Source organism: Dicentrarchus labrax, unplaced genomic scaffold, assembly GCF_905237075.1.
Source record: "Dicentrarchus labrax unplaced genomic scaffold, dlabrax2021, whole genome shotgun sequence".
Taxonomy (NCBI): Eukaryota; Metazoa; Chordata; class Actinopteri; family Moronidae; genus Dicentrarchus; species Dicentrarchus labrax.
This window is the reverse complement of record NW_026136706.1, coordinates 17067112-17090331: the sequence shown is the minus strand read 5'-3', so window position 1 is coordinate 17090331 and position 23220 is coordinate 17067112. Positions and strand designations below refer to the sequence as shown.

The 23220-nt window shown below is 40.3% G+C and overlaps 1 protein-coding gene across 7 annotated transcripts in view; it reads left to right on the top strand.

Annotated features, from left to right (window-relative positions):
- The window catches only part of mid1 (midline 1), a 28406-nt gene extending 5724 nt beyond the window's left edge, over positions 1–22682 (top strand). For 2 of the 7 annotated variants that reach the window (XM_051404972.1, XM_051404976.1), the window contains exons 2-11: positions 8893–9614; positions 12398–12457; positions 16400–16495; positions 17153–17260; positions 18788–18936; positions 19023–19150; positions 19786–19929; positions 20535–20696; positions 20802–21009; positions 21561–22682. In XM_051404972.1, coding sequence (XP_051260932.1) covers positions 8949–9614; positions 12398–12457; positions 16400–16495; positions 17153–17260; positions 18788–18936; positions 19023–19150; positions 19786–19929; positions 20535–20696; positions 20802–21009; positions 21561–21909 — 2070 coding nt within the window. In that variant the 5' untranslated portion in view covers positions 8893–8948 and the 3' untranslated portion in view covers positions 21910–22682. Of the gene's footprint in view, positions 1–668; positions 861–2388; positions 2627–4054; positions 4128–6302; positions 6944–8892; positions 9615–12397; positions 12458–16399; positions 16496–17152; positions 17261–18787; positions 18937–19022; positions 19151–19785; positions 19930–20534; positions 20697–20801; positions 21010–21560 lie in introns of those variants that run through there. The other 5 variants (XM_051404975.1, XM_051404973.1, XM_051404978.1 and 2 more) reach the window with 5 other exon arrangements.
- Positions 22683–23220: the final 538 nt, after the last annotated feature.

Sequence of the window (23220 nt, the reverse complement as noted above, 5' to 3'; positions counted from 1 at the left end):
TTTGCCAATGAAAAGATTAGAGTGGCATTTGGCTCAAGCGCCAAGATGCATCATTGCTCTTGCCACACCGCCATGGCAACGGAAGCTTTATGCCTTCCTCCCAGTCCCCCACTGGGTGACCAGACTGTACCAAAGAGTCATTTAAAGATCTTGTGATTCTTCGTGTTGACCCTAACATTCAGCTCGTTAGTAATGCATAACGTAAATGACAGTTTCCTAAATTCAACTTTATAAAACAAACATTTGCTATGTCAACCTTGATTACTCACTCATTTCCAAGCCTTTATTTTCTTTGGAATGACATGTAAATGAATGAGCTGCGTCTATTATAAATGTGCAAGTAACCTCAGCTGAGCATCTCTACAGGCCCATCTATCCCAGTGCTCCCATTTGTCATGCAGGGCACCTCTGTTCCCTGGTGACCAATCAGGAGTGCCTCCCTGGCAGCTAAAGGCACCCCCCCCCCACCACCACCTCATCATCAGTTGTGATTGACAGCCTCCCACAGGAAGGAGGGGGGGTTATTTACCTCCTTATGTTCTCATGGGACTAAGTTAATGATCCCAGCCAACAAAATAATACAAAGAGGGAAAAAGCCTGAGAAGTCGACGCCTGGTTGAACCATTTGGAGCAGTTTTCGGCTTCCTTTAGAGAGGATTAGAGAAGAAGAGGCTGTGTGAGGAGAATTTCAGAGATAGCGGTGAGACAGACGAAGCAGCAGAGCCCAGACAGAAAGTAGGAGCTAAAGGAAGGCTTCTGAGGAAAGCCGGTGTTTTTAGAAACATCACTTCCTGGGCTTCATTTCTGTATTCATCTGTCACCCGGACTATGGACTGTTTGACTGACTAACAGACTGAGAGGTAAGGGATCATCTGAATTTCCAATAGGTGACACTTTAATAGTCCCCTTTAAGTCTCTTTGAGATTTTTAAGTTAGGCTTTGAGAAAGTTAAGGGATTCTAAAACGATTTGCATGCTTTTTTTGTCTATATGTTTGAATTTTAGCAAGGAAAGTGAAGACACAATATCAGTGGTGATGTTGCAGCTATGAGCTTTTTTTTTATTTCAATACAACTGAATTGATTTGTTAGGCTTCACTGCATGTTTTTCCACACTGCACATTACGCACATACTGCCGTAACCTTTGCATTTGCATTGGGTCTCATGCAATTACTGACATATTAATCTGTTTACGCTCCTTCAAGACATTATCTGCCTTAACATACTTTTAAAATCTAAGTTGTTTTCATTGCTCTCAGGTTTCTTTTCATATTTTATTGAACCCTGCAGGCTAAACTGAAACACAAGGAGTCCTGGCTAGGTTTTTTGGATTGCTTCTAATCCAAATCAATCCATGTCTTATGTGCTGTGGCTTTACCACATAACATAAACATTTGCTTTAAACAAGAGATACCGTATCAAACACACTGACTTGATGCTCGCTGACAGGGTCGTCCGAGGTAATGGCCCTCTAACTAAATACCTCAAACCTCATAGTTAAACAGTGAATGTGGGCTCATATCCAGAGCTGAGAAACTGATCAAACTTTCATGTGATCGGCATCCCTGTTTGGATGCCAATCGTGTCAGCAAGCACATGTTTGTGCTGGGAACGTTTTCCACGTAGCCAAAGAGTGGTGCCAACAATCTGAGACAACTTTCAACACTATGTAAGTCAACTGTCGCAACCACAATACATTCCTGTGTGTTTCCATTTCGGTGTTTTCACATGGAAAAAAACAAAAGGGTGTAATCGCTCTGAGAAATAAGGTTGCTGAATTGAAGCTCCCAACTTTTGATCACCATCTCTGCTAACGAACATGTCAGCTGCCAGCAGAATATGGTAGTTGTGTGGCAAAAACAGTGGATTGTCTGTTAATATATCTTTGCTTATCCATGTAAGCATTTGCCTCAGGCCATTGACTCGGACACAAAGCGTCACTGTCCTTTCAGTATGTGATTATTGATTACTGTATTTACTTATGCACTATTTCATTTGGCTGTATTGAATCTCGCCCTGAGCATGCAACTCATTTCCATCCGCAATTACTCCAGACTGAGTTTGTTGAGGATACATTCAATAGCAGTTCAGATTTTGCCTGAAAATGGTTGATATTACTTCCAAATGTCATCCTACTAATTATGCAAAAAAACCCAAGAAAGAATGTGTTATTAATGCACAAAATGTTGCTTTTCTGGCATTGAGCTCAGCTCTTTGGATGATGTTTATTTAAGTATGACAAAACAAAGCTTTGTTGGGAGATATGGCAACAGTCCACGCTCTGATAGCCCTGAGTGACAGACCAAACCAGCTCAAGTCCTGCCCCTTTAGTGTGATTGGCTAGTGCAACAATTTGCAGCCCACTGTATCTGGATGGGATAGGTACAGTCCTCAGTGAGTGGAGAGAAAAGGGTGGAAAGTTTCGATCCTCCTGCTGGTTTTCCGTAGGTTTAGAGACCAGGGTTAGAGGGTCAGAAACTCACAGGGAGTAAAAGAGACGAGTCACTCCACTAAAAGTTCAGACAACTGCACTGGATCAGCTTGGCAGAGCCCAAATATCAACACTGACTGACTTTAAAGGTGGCTATTTCCTCTCCTGTCTGTTTATGGATGTAATCATGTGGCGGGTAAGTCAGAAGGTCATCCTCAACTCTATATTTTTTTTTACTGAGCCTCTATGTTTTGCTACCCAAACACTGAGTCATCATATGTTTCCAAGCCTCCAGGCAGGGCTCTGTGCAAGTGCTGAAGTTGTTTGGCCTTGTTGTGTTCACAGATTCCTTCATGTTTTGAACTGTGGATAATACTTGAGAGATAAGATGACTAAGTGAGAAGACCGAGGGGGATTTTGTGATTAAAAAGTGTTAAAGAGAGTGGGAGTAGCTAAAGTAGGTTTCCAGTGTCAAAGCAAGTATTTAGTGTGCTCTTTTTAGAATTTCCTAAAATATATAATCTGCATCAGTTCTATATAAAAGAATATGATATAATTTGTGAGAGCAACCACTGGAGTGTAGCTTGTAACATTATTTCTGAGGGTACAATTAGAGTGCGCTATTTTCCTTTTCTCAGTGTCACCTTTCCTTAGTCATCATAAAAGTTTTTTATTACCTTTACTGAGGGGAAATAAAACCCAGCCTTTCATCCATTCTCTGGTATCCTTGTGACCTACAAAATACCATTTAATCCTCCTGATAAGATAAAGGATACAGGAATTTCTCCCCTGGCAATACATCTGGACAGCGTTTGTGACAGGCCTACATGCATAACGCACACAGGAGTCACTTTACATGAAGCTAATGAAGAGTAAAACTGGGACATTGCAGTTGGGTCTGTGGTTTCCCTTATTAATTAGTAACTTATCTTGTTCCTGGGAGGAGGAATGTTAGACATCTTCCCACCAGAGTGTGCTGCCTTTGATCACTACTGTGACAAATAGATATCAAACTGTCACCATGGCAACACATGTGGAGGTCTTTATACAGAACCATTAGTATCATCCTGAACTAATGGGTTTGTATAAAGACTATTTTTTTTATTGTTGTTGCAATAGGTTTGCATGTAGAATTCGGAGAAATACAAAAAAAATCAGTATGATTAGACAAAATTAAATTATACTTATTCTTTTAGTTAAATGTTAAATGTCTCCATGTAATTTTGGCGACATTTTTTTTATAGTAAGAAAGGGTCTCCTCTTCTCTTGAGTAATGAAACATGAACCTGTTTGCTGTAGTTTATAAATCCGCCACACGATGTCACTCTTTGACTGTTCTTTCGCAGCAATAAAAAACAAAACAAAACAAAAAAAACATCATTCCTCTTATATGACGTTTTCATATTGCTACAAGCACACGAGGCAACTTCCGACGGAAAAACAGGCCGCTTACTTTCTTCAAATATTCCTGAGCTCGGTGAGACATGTCTTCAATGAGCAGCAGACTTACAGCCACATGCTTTCAAAGTCACATTCTGTAAGGTTCCTGTGGTTGTGGGAAGGATGCCGTCCCCCCCCCCCCCTCTCTCTCTCTCTCTCTCTCTCCCCCTCCCTCCCTACTTGATGCCACTTGCCAAACCGCGAGAGAGGAAATGGAGCAACTTGTGATGCTGACCAGGATGACCCGTACAGACACCGTAAGCGTCCAGAGAAATGGAAGAAATAACTCGTTAGGCTGACCTTTTCAAACCTCTATTTCCAGTTCGGAGTCTGTAAGAAACTCATTAGCCCCAAACATTATGTACATTATCGATTCTTGGTGCCATTTCCTCATGTGGGGCTCCCATTATAAAACACCCTGTAAGCTAACTCGCGACGAAAGCGCGAGCCTCTTAATGGAGTCATCTTTTACTTTCATAACAATTTTATGTCCGTGTGAACAGAAGTTTGCCAGGCGAGTGCGCAGCAGAAAACTTATGACAGTCCTACTTTTCATCTTGTTTAACAGATGAGTTCTTAATTCAGTCGCCTCAAAGTTTCGATTTGTAATTAAATTGCCCTCCGCAGTCGTTTAGATATCTGTAAGAATGGCTGCTGGTCAGGGCCAGGCTTCATGCAGCTAATCTCAGTAATGTGTGCAGCTGCAGATCAGGTAGATTTGTCAGTCTAATCAGCTGGCTTGTGCTGCTACAGCTGTAAATCACATTAGGCCTGAGTGGGCCGCTGCTGAGCTGGCTGCTTTAGGGAGCAGCAACAGGCCACACATTGGTCACAGCCACGCTGGGAAGACAGGATTACAGATAAATATGTTAGGTGTCTGCCCCAGGAAAGAAGACAAAGAGCAATCACACTCTTTCAGTGGCAGAATACATGGTTAAGAGCCATCATTAAAGGTGATAAAAGACCATAACCAAAAGGATTAGAAAGTGCTTGAGCAGGTAATTGTCCTCCTATCTGAGACATTGTAATTGTTTCATCTCTAAATGACCCATTACTTCCTAATCAAATAAACCCCCTCCAAATGTTAAGTTGGTGCTCAAGTTCATCATCTGACAAAGCGCAGCGCACTTAAGTGCACATGCCTCACACCTGTCCTGTCTGCTGCACGTGCTCATCCTGAACCCTAATTCTGCTGTGCAACACATAAACTACACACTGCAACTAAATGTAACAATTTATACTGATTTCTCCTCAAACTATTTGCCCGTAACAAACATGGCTGTTAAAGAATTATATAGATTTAATGTTGGTTTTGAGAGGCTGTATTTTTGTATGAGATTCTGGTTATTGTATCAAACATATCATATAGCAATATTTTGTTTTGTGATGTTTTATAGATTCTCAAAAACTCCCCAACCATTAGATAGCAGCGTATGCCGATACACAGGCCTAACCATGATATAGCTTTTGTGATGTTCTTTTCTTAAAGGCTGCATTACAGTTCTAAACTTATGTTTAGTTAAGTGAATTGAACAATGAATCTGTTTGGGCACCATGCAGAATGTCAATACACTATCAGTACACTATTATTATAAGTCTCTCAGTATTGGAATCGGTTTTAAAGGTAGTAAAACTTTTCCTACACAAAGCCTTGCTTGTAAAACTTTGTATTGCATAGACAGGCACCTTTCGAGAGCAGGATACACTGATCTTGCGGTTACATTGAGTTTAAATGTGAACGTCTGGAGTCAGTCGAAGAGAGGAAGAATAAGCAGAATTTTAATGTTTTAAAAAACAAACTAGTTTTTGATGATGATGATGTTTTTCTGGAGCTTCTCAGTTGTGTGTTCTCAATGATATTATATTGCCTCCCAGTTTGGGAATGCCATGGGAAACCTAGGGAATGCCAGTCACATTCCCATGTGCATCTCCTAAGCAGTGTAGCTCACACCCACCGCTTTGTCTGAACTTTAGCTTGTCTTTAATATTTACAGTGTGTATCTGTCTCTCGGAGAGGATAGTCACTCTGGGGACTCCTTTGAATGACAGGAGAATTCAAATGGAGCACAGCGGGGGTGTGTCTGGAAATAGAGGCACATGGTAAGCAGATGGTACCTCTGTGATTCCCACATGAGGGCCAACTGGGACAGCCTTGTGTAGCAGATGATGTTACGCAGTATCTGTCTTCATTTGTAGTCTTGTCTGTCAGAGAGGACTCTTACTGCCTTTTAATTTTTGCTGTTAGGACGCTGATTTTCTAAGAGAGGCTGTATGTTTTTTTTTTTTAAATGTGTGTATTGGACATCACAGGCCTCTGGAGACACAGACTGGGATGTAGTTAGCTTATTCCACCTTGTTTTTTTTTTTTGGACACTGAAGGAATCGCAGACCTCTGTCCCACGTTACAGATGAGCCCTGCTGCCTCTCAGGTGGCCTTCTCAGCTGTGTTTGTGTCTTCAGCCTTTCTCTTTGAATCCCTGGCGGCATAGCCAAGAAAAGTTCCAATCCACGGCATTGTGTGGGTAGAAAGCAGAGGGGCGGTCACACAAGGGAACCCGAAACTGATCCTGATGCTTTGAATTTGTGAATGGGCAGGGCTGAGAGGACACTAACCTGCCTGTGAGGACATTGGCTGGGGCTGTGCACAGTCCTGTGCCTCTGCTTATTTGCTCTCTCGCTCTCTCTCTCTCTCTCTCGCTCTCTCTCTCTCTTTCTCTCTCACACACACACACACACACACACACACACACACACACTCGCTGTTGTCTGCACTCTCTCTTCTTCCAGTACTGGCCAGCGCTCCAGCTGTAGGTGGAGCTGGCTTTCCTGGAATTGTCGGGCAACTTTTCCTGTTGTGCTTGCTACCTCTTGCTCAATCTCTTGCTTAATGACAGCTCCTGCTGCAGGATTACTGGGGCTGTGAAGATTTGTCCCATCTGGATGCCCATCTCTACAGCATGCTGGGGTGTATGGCTTGTGCATTTGTTATCATAAATATGTTTTCATGATTCAGGTCAGAAGTTTTCCCTCAGCAGAAATGTCTCGGCCGTGCAAAGTGGGGCGAAATCCATCGGTGGGTAAAGTAAACTGTGTATGAATGGGAGAGCTTTCAGCAGTGCGTAATGTACTTGGGGCTGTAATGCAGTTTGCAGTGGCTCTCGGCCACAGTGTTGTTTTACAAGCTTTCTGTAACTTAGGGGTGTTTTTATACCATAGGCGATGACATCAGAGGATTAACGTCTTTGCATTGTGTTCTTCGTACAAAGCTCTTTATTCATTTTGTATTTAGGACAGCCTGGGTCAAAGTAGCGACTCGACCTGTTTGACGAGACCTGTGCGAGTCCACCAACTGTGGTGTAATGTAGCTAATTGCTTTGCTAAAAAGGATGTGATGTTGTCTTGTGTGTTAAAGTAAAAACATGTCAGGCAAATGGATAAAACTAGACAAAGTAATTGAATAGTTTTATGCACCATCGCTTGTGTAGATTTGTTTGGTTTTAGGCCACTTGAATATGCATGAATTAGTTAGGAAATGTTTACTGCAAACAGTAACAGTAGTTTAGATTGGGAGTATCTGAAATGTTAAAGAGAATAGGTAAATGAATGATAAGACATAAACTTTAAAACAATGTCTGTGTCAAAAGGCTTGGTGTTTAACATATTTTGTCTAAGACAGGGGTTTGCATGTGAAGAGGTTGTCTTTGATCCTCTAATAATAACTTCTAGACACCTGCATTCACCACTTTGTCTGTAAAGAACAAAATAGCAAAGAAACAAAGGCCCACAGATGCATCGCGGCAGTCACCAGAGACAAGTGCAACAATCGCCTCTTGTCTTGTACAGTACAGTGGGATAGCTGAATGTCTGTGAAGATTTGAATAGAATGGAAAGAACAAACCCAGGTCTGTGGCTCAGAGGTAATTGCTGTATCCTCACGACTTCAAAAGGGCTACTTGTGCCCGACTGTCCTGATAATGAGCTTTTGCCTTCTTCACACATAATGAGTGGAGGTAGAGAGTTCACATAGAGAGAGACGCTGTGAGCACAGTGTGTCCACTCGCAGCTGGGGTGTCTGACTGGCCAGGAACAAAGGCTTAGTGTCTGTGATAGTGTGGAACCCCAGCCATCAGCAAGCAGGCCAATAGACTTCTGCATGGCTGAGCTGTCAGTCCTCACTGGCCTGCTGGCCTACGGACTACAGTATAGAGAGGAACACATGGGGACAGGCTAGAGTATTCCTGTGCCAAATTAAAATGAGACGCTGCTGCATTCTTTTAAGTTGTAAGTTCAGCAAAATAGACGTCTGATATGCTGACATATATAACTATATGTGTATATGCACGTATGAGTATTCTCCTGCTGGCTTGTATTATTTTTCCAATTTGCTTCATTTCCATAATCAGAAATCTCTCAGATATTTACATACAGTAATAATACAGTTTTTATTCATGTTTTCATATTCACTTTGCAATGGAAATCAAATGAAACTCGACAGGCTTCAATAATTTTGTTTTTATTATCATAAGTACTTGATGATAGAGCCAGAGTGTGCATGATGAGTAACTTTTTTTTCAAGTAAACTTGGACAATAGGGCCGTAACTCACAATTAATTTCATTATCAGTTAATCAGCTGATTCTTTTTTTGATTAGTTTGGTCTGTCAAATCATGAAGAATGCCTGTTGCAATTTCCTAAAGCCATAGTTAATGTCTTCCAATAGCTTGTTTTGTCCAACAAAAAGTCCAAAATCCAAAGTGTATTATCACATAGGATGGAGTAAAGCTGAAAATCGGCACAATTAACAAGCTGAAACAAAGGAATGTTTGGTTTTGCTTGAAAAATAACTGCGTTCCATCATTGGGATAGTTGCACATTCATTTCCAACCCATTGATTAATCAAATAATGGTTTCAGCTCAACTGGACACAATGCAAGGCAACTCATGAATTAACTCCTATTCAAGGATTCAACACTTTTCATAGCTATGACCATTTTCTAATTAATATCTGTGTTACCTTTACAGATAGCTGATCAGCTTCCCTGGATTTCGCTGACGACCCCACTTTGTTTTGCCTGAAAATGGAAACACTGGAGTCGGAGCTGACCTGCCCAATCTGTCTGGAGCTATTTGAGGACCCGCTGCTCTTGCCCTGTGCTCACAGCCTTTGTTTCAACTGTGCCCATCGTATCCTTGTCTCACACTGCACACCCAGCGAGCCAATTCAGTCCATCAGCGCGTTCCAGTGCCCAACTTGTCGCTATGTCATCACTCTCAACCAGAGGGGCCTAGAGGGACTCAAACGCAACGTTACATTGCAGAACATCATTGACCGCTACCAGAAGGCTTCTCTAAGCGGACCTAACTCTCCTAACGAGACCCGACGCGAGCGAGCCGTCCCCGACAGCAAAGCCATGACATCTCCCAGTGACCGGGTGCAGTGTCAGTTCTGTGAGCAGGACCCTCCACAGGATGCCGTGAAGACCTGCGTCACCTGCGAGGTGTCATACTGTGACGAGTGTCTAAAAGCCACCCACCCCAACAAGAAGCCTTTCACGGGCCACCGTCTGATCGAGCCCTTGCTGGACTCCCATCTGCGAGGGCTTATGTGTCTGGAGCATGAGGATGAGAAGGTCAACATGTACTGTGTGACAGACGAACAGTTGATCTGTGCATTGTGTAAACTGGTTGGCCGACACCGGGACCACCAAGTGGCAGCCCTCAGTGACCGATACGACAAACTTAAGGTGAGAAATGATTTGTAGTTAGAGGAATGCTTGGAGATTTAGGATGCACTGAAGACAACTGTTCCCACTGGTTTTAGATCCACAGAATTCAAAGCTGATTTCTGCATTTCTTCAAAACCTCTTTTCAGCTGTTACACTATCGTAGTATGACAGGTACACAGCTGTAGGTTGAATTAGAATCTTATAAGAAACACTAGCAAGCTTTTGAGGTGCTTGATCATAGGGACATCGAAATGTGCGCAAACACTGAGGAAAACCATAGTTTATCAGTAAATTATATTACGTATATATATTATTACAAACATTTGTTGAAAAAAAGTTGCCTAAAACTGAATCTCATCAGTTGCTTTTCACTGAGCAACTTAGCTGAACCAGTTGTTTTATAAGAAATATTATTTTTGTAGGATTGTTTCCAATAGCTAGTTCCATTTTGGATCCAAAATGACAGAATACCTGGATTTGTTGACCTCCGACACTAACAAATCTCTTATCAGACCTTTTTATCTCTGCTTGTTATTTTTTATTAGCAAAGGCAGTGTTGAAACTATGCAGGTAACGTTAGCAGGCTTCTTATTTATTCCCAGCGCTGACCGCTGCTTTTGCAGGTTAACTGGGACCACTCGATAACATCTCTCTTTGACTATGAGTGAACTTTTTCACGTTTTCACGAACATTTTTGCAGTTCAACAACGATCTAGCTGAATGTTCAATACAGGAGTCTCCCAGTTAAAGTCTTTATGCATATCCAATCACTCATGACCCTCATGGTTCAGAATCAATCAGAACCTCCAGTATTTGCATCAACAGGTTTGTGAAAATGTTGGTGTAAAAGTCACCTGATATATCAGTGTGTCAGAACAATCAATATCAACCAACAATCAACATTTCACATCTTCTGCTGCATTTTGAAGTTGAAGCTACAGTTTGTGAAAATTAATTAGACTAGCTTAATTAATGTTAATGTTGATTAATTTAGAAGATACCACTAAAAACATCTCAGCCCAACAACAGGTGATAAACAGATCTAAATTGAATCTTTGAGTTGCAGTCATTTATAACTTTAGTTTCTTGCTTGCTTGATGAAAGCTAAACTTCATGAGATTCAATAAAGTATTCAGATATGATACTGAATTCAATAAAATGCTATCAAACCCCAACCGTATTATTATGTTAAAAATGCATTAAGTCAAACCCATTTGTGAAGAGCAAATTATGTAAATAAAGCAGATGATCTGCCTCTTGATGAATACAATGTGATGTTCCTTGCAAGTACTGTTAAGTTAATACTGGAAATATTGTGGCAAGTGAGATGCAGCTGTGTTTATTGTTGTAAATCAAATGTGAAGCAAGACAATCTGCGCTGGCACTTCAGACACAGTATATTGTAAACTTCCTATGATAAACAATATGAAACAACTAATCCTACAAAAAGACTTCCTCACTCAATTACATTTTACAATAATATCGTGTCTGTGTGTTTCTGGTGATATTCTATATTTTTCTTGTTGTCAACACAATCCCACGAAAACACCAAAACCGACCATTTTAACAACGTCGCCAAAGCTTGATATAGCTTATTCCACTGTGCCACAGACCTCCATTGTTGTTCAAAAACACATCAGTGAGCCACACCACTGCACGATGCACATGGACACTGTTGTTTATTTTGAGTCAATCCCACATAACCCATCCTTCTGCTGTAAATACTTGCCAGTGTACTAGATCTGAGGCTGAAAATAGTCCCAGTCCAAGACACTATTTACTTCTGTTTGAGAAATGTGTGCTAAAAACTACAGTTGTTTAAAGAAGGCATCTTTACTTAAAAAAAAATTTGAACTATATACTCATGAGTTGGGTTTAAAGATCTTCAGTATAGGCTCAGGGCTCCATTTTGGATATTTTCATGGGATTTGTTCACAATGCAAAATGGAAAGTTGCCAGCATCGTCCTTTTGAGAGAAAATGTATCATAAGCCCTAGACAAACAGCATAAATGAAGTGAGGTGGAGAGTATCTTGGCCAATCTTAAATGGAAAAACACCCAATGCAAGAGACTGCTTTCACAGTTTTACGTTAAGTGGAGTTGCTCACTTTCAGTAGATGGGCTGATATCAATAAGCCATGAGAAGAGGCTGTTAGCTGGAGCTGTATTCCTTCCATTTTAGATGTTAAAACGGCTTTTGTCATAAGAGTGAGACTTTAGCTTAGCGGGTCAATGTTTTGCCAATACAGTGTGGGTCTCTTTTCATGTCTCCATCAACCTCATGGGATCAGTTTATAGTCCACAACAAGGCAATTGTGAAGTGGAACTTTATTGTGAAGTAGTTGGCATGGAAATAGCAAATTAGCTTTTATCTACTGTACGTAACTAAATTCAAACAAGGCAAATCCTCTCAAATCATCAAACTATGTACTATTTTAGTTTAATTTATCTTCAGCTGAATTGTATTGTGCTTTTCAGGTCCTCCCAAAGTGTATTCTGAGAATAGCATGGCATCCACTGCATGAAATAGAAATGAGAGTGTGCTTTTGTTTTCACAAACACTCACAGTGTCCATGCATGACGCACAAAAGAGGGGGGAAGGTGGCGTGTGGGGGTGGGGTGGGGGGGGTTACTGTATCACAAGTAACACTCGAAACCCTTTTGTGCCCATTTCTCTCTTTCCCAATGCTTAGTCACCGTGGAACTGGGATGAAAACAATCTTTTGCAACATCTTGCAAAGATAGCTCAGAGGACCAGTCTTAACCTGTCTCCTTTGTTTGATCATGCTGTCATTGTGCAGAAACCTCCTGGCCGCTTTCTCTGTGTGGGGCGTGATCGTTCACACCAGGAGGCAGACAAGGTGATCAGCATTTCTTTAATTCCACATTCAGGGACTGATTGATTTTATGGAACAAACTAAACCTCAGTGTGGCTTTTCCAGGGCTTTATCCTTTTAAAACCAACAGGATGAGAGTGAAATACATTCTGTTCTTATTACAACAGGTCAGACACATAGTAATGAGACATTGTAATTATAGAGAATTATAGTACACTCGTTTGTGTTTTTATTATTCGATGTAGTAGTTAATATACTGTTCTTTCTCTATTAATAAGCACAGACTCCAAGTGGTTAAAGACATCAGGGTGTTGGAATAGAAAAGTCCTTTATCTTTTTAAAGGCTCACTCGCTATGATCTGTTTTCTCTTCTGTATAATGTCATCAGTTGCTTGATGTCATTTTACAGTGGGATATATTCTGTACCAGTTCATGCTTTTATTTGTCTTTTGACCTCGTATTACATGCACTTAGCTGCATTGTTAGAAGCCTCAAGTAACACAGGAAACAGCAATTCTCATCTTAGAGAGAATTAGATTTTTTTTCCTCCCGGCAGGCAGGACAGGGCCCAGGTGGCAGGCAGCTGAGTTCCTAGTTGCCGATATTTCCAAACACATGTTTACAGTCACAGTGCCTCATATTTCTCAGAAATTCCCCCGCAAAGGGATATTGTGACATTGTAAAGATGTGAGTGTGTTTGTGTGTGTGTATTTGTGTGCAATCATATATAATGCAGTAATTTCTTCAGTCGTGCATTATGTGACATGATCCTGGTCTGGTATTATATCTGCTATTATCTATCCATCATTTATGTCCATGTATTCATGTCAATGGTCAGAAGATTGGCCGGATCTAATCCCACCATGCAAAGGGGGAAAGGGAGAAGAACATTTGCCTATTGCACGTTCAAAAAAACAACAACCCTAGGTTAGTATGTCACAGGGCTTGTATATAAACAGACAAAATACTCACAGGCAATTTCAGGTTTATACTAATTCTGAGTCAAATGGCTTTGAGCTGTGGGAAGAAATGTATGTAAACACAGAGAGAACATGCACACTTAACAAAAAAAGCACCAGCAATGAAATTCAGACCCAGGACCTTCCTAAAGTGGGATGACGATGCTAATCAATAAACCACAGTCTCAGTTTAAGTGAAAAATAGATAGTTATAGTCATGTCAAAGAAAAAGCCCCTTTAAAATACTTTAATGACGTACGCTTTCATTTGTAGGCATCACTAGTCTTATTACCTTTAAGAGCCCAAACTATCATTGTGTATTATAATTGGTGTCCATGGGGTCTTAAAAAGTCTAAAATCCAATAATCTGAATAAAAATATCTTTGATATGATTTGGACAGGTCTTAAAAATAGATTGGATTAATGAAGTTAACATTACTTTTATAAAGTTGCATTTTTCAGTCGTGCTTTTAAATTTGTTTTGGCAAAAAAGTTGTATTGATTATGCTGTAACAACTACGAAACAAAGCTGGCATGGAACCCATACTGATTTTCCTTCATATACTTTGGGCTTTTTTTTGCCAGTAAGACTTCGAACTAGATCTTAAATTGCATTCATAATGGTGGCCTTAAAAGGTCTTTAACAGGTCTTAAAAAGACTGCAGAAACCCTGATTATAATTATCCCATGATCAATGGGATTTTCCTAAAAGATATCCTGAAAGAAATCCCACAGAGTGTGGGAGACAGTACATCACGTTTAACCCTCCTACCAGCAGGATCAGTATATCAGATTGCACTTTCCTAAACAATGAAGATTCCTCTTTATCTGCTATAATTTCATTCTGTGGTGACATAGTAGTCAGTAGACCTACGGTTCAGTATAAAAAACACCACACAACAGAAGGCCATATGCATCTCTCGGGATTGTTTTGAATCTCCTTTCGCCCCAACCTTAACTGGCAAGTCTTTTAATAGACTTTTTTCACAGCGGACGTGTTGACTTGTGATAGCAGGTAAAGCATAGGTGTTAGCATTAGCAATGGCTCAGTTCTATTCAAGTGTCCCAGTAAGTCATGACAGTGTGACAGTGAACCATCAGAACCAACGTGAACCAAAAAAACATGAGAATACACCGCAAGCCAAACTATTAAATTATATGTGTCAATATACCTATAATATGCTCTATAATATACTAGATAATAGTGTATATTTGCACACTAGAATACCACACTATGATGTGTTTGTGTGTCTGATTCAATGAAAGCTTAAACGGCCACCCAACAAAGTAAAACTCATGGATGTGTAACAGGGCCTGCGGTGTTCACAGGATGAAGTGACAAACTCTGACAATGGGTACAATTTCTAATGTTGACACAGTATAAAACTCCAAGTCCTGACGGTGACCTGTCAGGATGGTGAGAGGAAGGAAGGGAGACTGGCCAAAGCAAAGGTGTGGGACCAGAAGCAGTCACATACAAAAGGAAGCTGCTATTCTTTCCTCTCATCAGCTTTAAATGATTCTAGGAAAGAGACCTCCATTAGAGAGAGCTGTCTAAACACATGAAGGGTATTAATGTTGCAGGAAAAGCCACATTTCAGGCGCATTGAGAAGTACAGTGCACCCGATTGTTAGCAGAGATGAACTCACAGTGTCTCTCTCTGTCTTTTCCATTTGCTCTCCCTCTCTCTGTTTGGCTTTATGTGATACTTCTCATATTAAAACAACAAAATAGTTTGGAGAGTTTCAGGCTTATACGTTTGGCTATATTCAACATCAGTTTGATTAGTATGTTATGTTGCGTACATGTCCATTTTAAAAGTTTTGAACTCACCTACCTGTACCTGCAACTCGGCATCTGAAATGGCTTTCATGGCTTTCTCTTCCATGTAAATAAATCATATTTGTGAGAGTGGTAAGATAAAGCCTGTGCTATTTTAGTGCACACTGAGGCACCTTCCTCATGAAATCACAATGTGAAACATCTAACCTGAGAGAGGTCTACCCACTGTTTTCTACGAGCCTGGCATCTTTACAGGCCTTTTGTTCTCCATTTGTACTGCTCTTTTGACTATTTTCAGTATTTAGTTTTTGATCAAGTGAAATCAGCCACGATACTCACAATTAGATCTCTGGTGTTTGTGAAACATTTTTTGAGGAGAGAGCTTTTGTGCCTTCAACATAATGAGATGAATTCAATTGGATTATATACCATTCACAATGTGAACCTCTCAGGCATCACGCACACCTATTTTTCTTTAACCAAGTGTTATCTTTTGTAGGACAGTAAAGTTTAAAGGCTGTCAGTCATTTTTGTGACCATATACATGACAGATCCAGTCACATATGCTGTTAAAACTTTTAATAATAGATTGTTTTTATCTGATTCAATGGGCTGAAACATGGGTTTAGAATTAGTTAATGACTGGTGTAGTGTATTAAAACACCTGTCAATCATTATTGGAGTCACAGCATTTGCCACACCTCTGTTGCTCTTGTTTTAATTTAAACCCTGGCACACTTAAATGTAATTCCACAGTAATCTTTTACTTAAGAAGAAGAATACCTTCTATCAGAAGATATTTTGTACTACCACAGTACGCAGTCGTCATGCTACCCAATTACAGTAAGAGATTAAGTTTGAAACATAAGCCTTTGATCTGAGTCAGTGATTAACACAGCCGGGGTTTACTTGTCCAAATCACTGGCAGATGCTCTGCTAAGCTCCGTGGCCTCAGCAGGCAGTATGATGGGATCTTTGGCACACTGGGAGGACTGGGGGACTCTACACTGATCGGAGCCCAAAATGCGGCCAGTCATATCCAGAGGCAGCCTTGTGTGTCCTCTCCTGTGCCCATTACACTCGGGCCAGATATGGTCCTTATGTTCCCATTCACCTATTTCTCCTCCAAGATTTATTCAGCTGTTTACAGTTTGATGTGAGTGAGTGGGGGAGGGGGAGGGGGCAGTGTGTAATGAAATACTCATTTTCAATTTTGCTTTGCAGCATGCCTTGGATTCCAACCTCAGCAGTCTAATCAAGAGGACCAGTGATTTGGAAAGTCTGATGGGCAAACTTATCCAAACCTGCCAACATGTGGAGGTGAGGTTGTTTATCTGTTCCCTCGCAGGTGCAGCCTCCTTGCTTCTGTGGCATTTCATGGCCATTAAATTATTAACACCGTGATGAATTACTGTATCTGAGAGTTGCTTTTCATGTCAACAAGATTAAGTGCTCATTAGTCTGTTGATCAATTATTCCAATAATATGCATGCTGTTTGTAGCATTTTCAGAGTGTAGTGTGGGACAAATATGTATGTGTGAACTTGGGGATAAGTTTATTATATATATATTATGTGACTCCTCAAAAAGCACATTAAATAAGGCATGGTCATGGTATATTGTTGTATTTATTGTATATTGCCTTTGATTCATTATCCCACTTCACCATGCATTTGTAACTGCCCCTTTCTGAACATGATGACTCATCACTCATGTTCATTACAATGGCTGTGATCATGCACGTGTTTGGAATAAAAAGACAAACTGTGAACAAGATCAGCTGTCCTGTCCCAACATGAGACGGCAGATTTATCCTCTGATGTAGTTCTGCTGTCTCACGGGGTTTACATCAAATTAACTGTGCTGTCAGCAATGTATTTAAAAATAATGCCGTTGTACAGCAAAAGGTTTTTTTGTCAGAGCAAATGAATTACAAAACGCTTTCTTTATTGAGTGTCTATTATCTGTCCTGTCTAGGTAAACGCGTCGCGACAAGAAAACAAGCTGCTTGAGGAGTGTGACCTGCTGATTAATATCATACAGCAGCGGAGACAAATCATAGCTACCAAGATAAAGGAGGGGAAGGTACTGTTCATCACCTTTTGTGTCCTGATAACCTTTGTTTGTTTGTTTATCACCTTGTGTGTGTTGATAACCTTTCCTCCCCACACAGCTGACAAGCTAGGTTACAACTCAACACTCGAGCATGCTGCAGTAACAAATCGTTGTTGTTGGGTAAAAACCTTGAATCTTTTAAAATGTTCACCTTTGTGCTGTACAACCTTACTTACTGTGTACTCTGTGTAACTGACACTACTGAAGTAATTTAACTTCCCATGCTACTGTTACACTAGACTGTCTAGACTGTCCCAGATTTGCCTCATTTGTGCCTCTTGTATTAACATTACATTTGAGTCACAGAGCTAGGCATCCGATTTTATATCATATTTAGCCTGTGTTTTACAAAAGGAGTAAGGATTTAGGTCAATTATGGCTAAATGGATTATGAAATATAGTTGCAACTGTGCAACATTAGTAAAACACGAGGCTGGGGATAGTTACAGATAAATAATTTAGTGATTTTATTAAAAAAGTAAAACAACTTAAAAAAACCAACTCACTGGCCACTTTATTACTGTAGATGATCTTGGGAAATAAAATAAAATGTAACTGTATTTTGCAAAGCTACATAACAGTTTTTTTTAGCTTTATAAGCTTTTGAGTTTTCTAGTTTGTTCGATAAATACTTTATAAACTCTGATTTATATTCTTTGAAATTACAACATGAATTTGCCTAAATTGAGGGTTACAAGGTCTTCTCCCAACAGTGGTGAATCTCTAACTGTCTACTGTATTGTAATTAGAAATGTAAACTTGTGTATCTTTAATAGTTAAAGTGTGGCATACCCTTCAACCTGTGTTTAGGGCTGGTGGCAACATCTGCTCAGATCTGTTTGGATAAATTAGTTTTTTTTAATCAAGCGACTTGCACTGAAATACTCACTGGACTGCTGAGTTTATTACTGTGTTTTGTTTTCAGTATCAGTCCTCAGCTCCGGCGTATTTCTGGCACAGAGTCCTTACATTTGATGTACATATGCTGTGCCCCTTGAATCGTTTCCCTTCCTTTTCCCCTGTTAGGTGCCATTAGAGAGGCAATGGCATGCTGTGCCATGCTCAGTGTCAGAGTAAGATCAGCCCTGCTTCCTGTGATGGTCCTCTCTGGAGGAGTACTCTTTCCTTCCTCGCCCCGTGCCTCGTGTCAGGGTCTGCGGTTGCTTTCAGCCACTAAGCCAATGAAGCACAGATGTGGGATAGGACAGTTTGGTTACTATGGCAGTGTTATGAAGGATGTTTCATAAATACACCTCCTGTGCCAGTATAGCTTTCAGAACGGGTTGAAGCTTGCAGTCTTGTGGGTATTACATAACTGAAAAAATCCAATTGTCGAAGGTGTAAATCAGATTTTCTTCAGCAGGATTTTGTAATTGGCGAGGTAAAATCAAATCTAGCATCTGGCAGGTCGGTGCTTTATACAGTAAGTAGTAGCATTGGTTGGTTATTTACCAAGCTTTTCATCTATCAACATGTTCTTTTCTTTTCTCTGCCCAGTCTGTGCGGCTGAGGAAGCTAGCGCAGCAGATAGCCAGCTGCAAGCAGTGCATCGAGAGGTCCTCCTCCCTCATCACTCAAGCTGACCAAACTCTCAAGGAGACAGATCACACCCGCTTCCTCCAAACGGCTAAAAGCATCTGTGAGAGGTAACGGAGCAAAAAAACACTACCAACAAACGCTAGATATGGCGTACAAAACTGTCACCATCTAATAATGTACTTCTTTATTGCAGAGTTTCCATGGCAACGGCATCCTCTCAAATCCTGTTACCAGAAATTAACCTGAATGATACTTTTGATACTTTTGCTTTGGACTTCACAAGGGAGAAGAAAATGCTAGAAAGCTTGGATTACCTCACAGGTGAGTGGGGTCTTGCAAGTTAAGCACACAGTATTGCATTGTTTGGCACAAAGCCTATCTATTAATTAATACAATCTATTGCTCGCTCAATATACACGTTTAGTCACACTGCAACATTTGGGCAGCTTTTCATTCACTCTATAATTCCTTAAATGGATCATTTTAGATGGTTTGTTTGGTTCCTTTATCCAAATAGTGCATTTGAAATTGTCCTGGCTCTATCCTTCAATTATAGATTCATATAATTGAAAGGGTTTGGCATGGATAAAAGATATTTCAACTATGTGCCTGTTAGCGAGTGACAGGAAACAAAAATAAGCACACAAATGTTAGGCTACAGTTAAGCTTTATTTCCCTCTGAATAAAACAGGTTTGATTGTTTACGCTCAGCGCCTGTTGTGCAGCGTGAATTTAACTCTGCATGGGGGCTGTAGCTGTAATAGCTGGGGGAACTGCAACCTATCTTAATTACACTTGTCAGAATAAAAAAAAAAACACAAATGGATGGTGCTGTTTACCACCACTGGTCTCTGCAACATATTGTGAGTGTTTTGTTTATTTTATGTTGTGTGCAAAAATGAAATCTGCTCAGCTTTCATTACTGTCAACATTTGTCTTTTGTTTTCCAATTGCAGCACCAAATCCACCAATAATCCGCGAGGAATTATGTACAGCTTCATATGACACGATCACAGTTCACTGGACATCAGATGATGAATTCTCTGTCGTATCATATGAACTTCAGTACGCCATCTTCACCAGCCAATCTAATGTTGTCAGTAAGTCTATATGCAGCTCTCTGGCGGGAATATAGAACAATATTTGTGGTGGGAAACAAATAACAATGATGGAGGGATTTGAAAGGGATTTCACTGAAGGACTTAAAATTGTTTGGGGCCCATGTTACAATATCCAAACATTATATTGAATTGTAGCTGCAGGAGAGGAGAGCTGTGTCCTGGCTCTTATGGTTAATGAGATGTTACCAAAATACACTGCAGTGACTAGGAAGGGATATGGGAGGAAAATAACATCTCAGTCAGAGTGGATTTACATCCAGATGCACATCATAAGCTCGATTTTATCTAGGGTTTGAAATGAGCAGCAGACTGTTTGAATTGATTGCTCTAACAAGGTCACAACATGCTTGATCAAGCAATTTATTCTCATCTGCCTCAGTGCTCAAGCACACTTGGATGAGTGGTAATGCGACTATATTTAATGAGTCAAAAATAGCAGCTTTAGATTGAAAGGCTGCATACAATTACGCTGCATTGTCTCTCTTCTTGATTTCAAACATTGAACGAGGCCCTAACTCAACATGAGTATTTATGATAAATTGGTTTGCTCTTTATCAGTGACTCTCTGTCTGTCTGGGCTGCAGGTTTGTGTAACTCTGCTGATAGCTGGATGATCGTACCGAACATCAAGCAAAATCACTACACTGTGCACGGGCTCCAGTGTGGCACCAAGTACATTTTCATAGTGAAGGCCATAAACCAGGCTGGAAACCGCAGCAGTGAACCAGGGAAGCTCAAGACCAACAGTAAGTCAACTTTATTAACTGCACAGAATTTATTCTATTATTAATTATCACAGGGAATCTACTGCATTTCAGAAACCAGCACATTTTTTTGTCACTTTCTTTAAGGTCAGCCATTCAAGTTGGACCCAAAGTCAGCTCACCGGAAGCTGAGGGTGTCCCATGACAACCTGACGGTGGAGAGGGACGAGACATCATCCAAGAAGAGCCACAGTCAGGACCGTTTCTCCAGCCACAGCAGCTACGGTGTTACAGGAAATGTCTACATTGACAGCGGCCGCCATTACTGGGAAGCTCTGATAGGAGGAAGCACATGGTAAAAACCTTTACCTGTTTTCAGCCATGCTAGCGGTGTGGTTCTTAGGATGGCAATGTATGTCTGTCGTTTGGTACACCACTTGAAATCTCTATCAACACATCACACTGAAATATCTCAATGGATCATTTTATTATTGTTTTATTATTTAATGGATTGCTATGAAATCGTTTACATAGCAAAGAGTAGTACTAATGACTTTGGTAAGCTTCTGATTTATGGTCTAGTGCTACCAAGAGGTTGACATTTGTGGCGAGTTAAATATCTTGACAACTATTGGATGTATTTCTGTGAAATTTGATACAGACATAAATTTTTCCCCCAGAATTAATTGTAGTAACTCCCTTGAATTTAGGACAAATCTTAATTTGGCTAATTTAGCATGCTAACAACAATGAACATGGTAAACATAACACCTGCTAAATATCAATATATGAGCATTTTAACATGCTGCCGTACCTCTGAGAGCCACTAGCATGGTTGTAGGCTTGGTTTATTTACAATGCTAGAAATATGCTGGTATTTATGAAATCATTTTTTTTCCCATGCAGGTTCGCAGTGGGCATTGCCTACAAGTCAGCACCAAAACATGAATGGGTCGGCAAAAATTCTGCCTCCTGGGTACTGTCTCGATGCAACAACTCGTGGGTGGTGCGTCACAACAGTAAGGAGATGCCCATTGAGCCCTCGCCCCACCTGCGGCGTCTCGGAATATTGTTGGACTATGACTCCGGGTCTCTGTCTTTCTACGACGCTGTCGGTTCTCAGCACCTTTATACATTTGACATCGCCTTTGCCCAGCCAGTCTGCCCCGTGTTCAACGTTTGGAACAGGTGTTTAACAATCCTCACCGGACTGCCCATCCCAGATCACTTAGAGGGGACAGACTACAACAACTGACAAAACCTGTCGTGCTGGATTTTCTTTGTTTAACCCAGACCAGACTGCCCGCACCTCACTAACTGTGATGCCCACGTACTGTTGACAAAATAAAACAAAGTAAGCGAACGAGATGCACGTGTACATTCATAATCAAGCCAATGTTGAACTGAATTGGAATTATTTAATTATTTACAAGCATCTCTAGATGTATTTCTTTGCTTTGCACATTTATGTACATTACATTGTTGGATGGTTTTAAGGGTTTGCTTACAGATATTGATATTTTCAAATAGGCTATGGATTTTTTTATTTCTAAATTCATATTACACGCTTTTTCCAGTCATGTGTTGTTTAGGGGGATGATAAACCTTTAAGTTCAAGTTACAAGCTTTGACTTAAATGTTTCTGGAAGGTTGTAAAGGTTATTTTAAATGTAATGTTTTTAAAAGATTTTTTAAGTCATAGCACTTTGAGAAGTTGTCACTATAAAATGTATTTCTAAGACACTTGTCCCATAATGCAAAGGTTTCCATGTCTTTGTTTTGTAAGATCACTTAAATAGATGCAATAACAATAGTTAACAACAGTTTCACTTTTAATGTGAAATCACATTAATCAGTCAATTCAACATGTTTCAATTATTTATTATCTGTAAATGCTCGAGTACAGTCCAGCATTATGAGATCATTCATCTTCCTATTGTAGAAGTTTCACAAGAGCTCTACATCACAATTTACACATTCAAGTTTATCTCTGACAAGATGAAATAAAAGTGACTTCATTTGATTAAATGTGTGACTTGTTCTCTTCATTTTAAAATGCATGCTAAAAATGTGTCTCTGTGATAAGATGATAACATAATACACTGTACTCTTTTTGTTCACACTCATTTGCACTTGGTCTCTCATTAAAGCTTGAACAAGCTCTCACAACACCACAGTGAAAAGAAAACATCGCCACCATACAGAAAAGTGTTGCTGTACGCTGTGACCCACACCGAGCCAAAATACAAATTCTGACAAGATTTGCTTTGACATTTCTTTTTGTTCTGGAGTAACGTGGCTTGAATTCTGCAGCATCTCTTTTGAACTAAAGTAGACAAGAGCAAAAAGAAAAAACAAATCTGAACTCTGTGTGACCTTCCCATGAGACACCCTGCAGACAGAGCTGTAATACGTAAACACAACCTCCTCCATGTAATACCACCAGGACCTTTTTGGATTTGGAGATGTGCACATTCTGTGTGTAAAGAAACACTGAAAGCCATTTTTGCAATCAACAAACTGCTACATAATTCTGGTTTTGACTGTAATTTTAGCTCTTTAACTG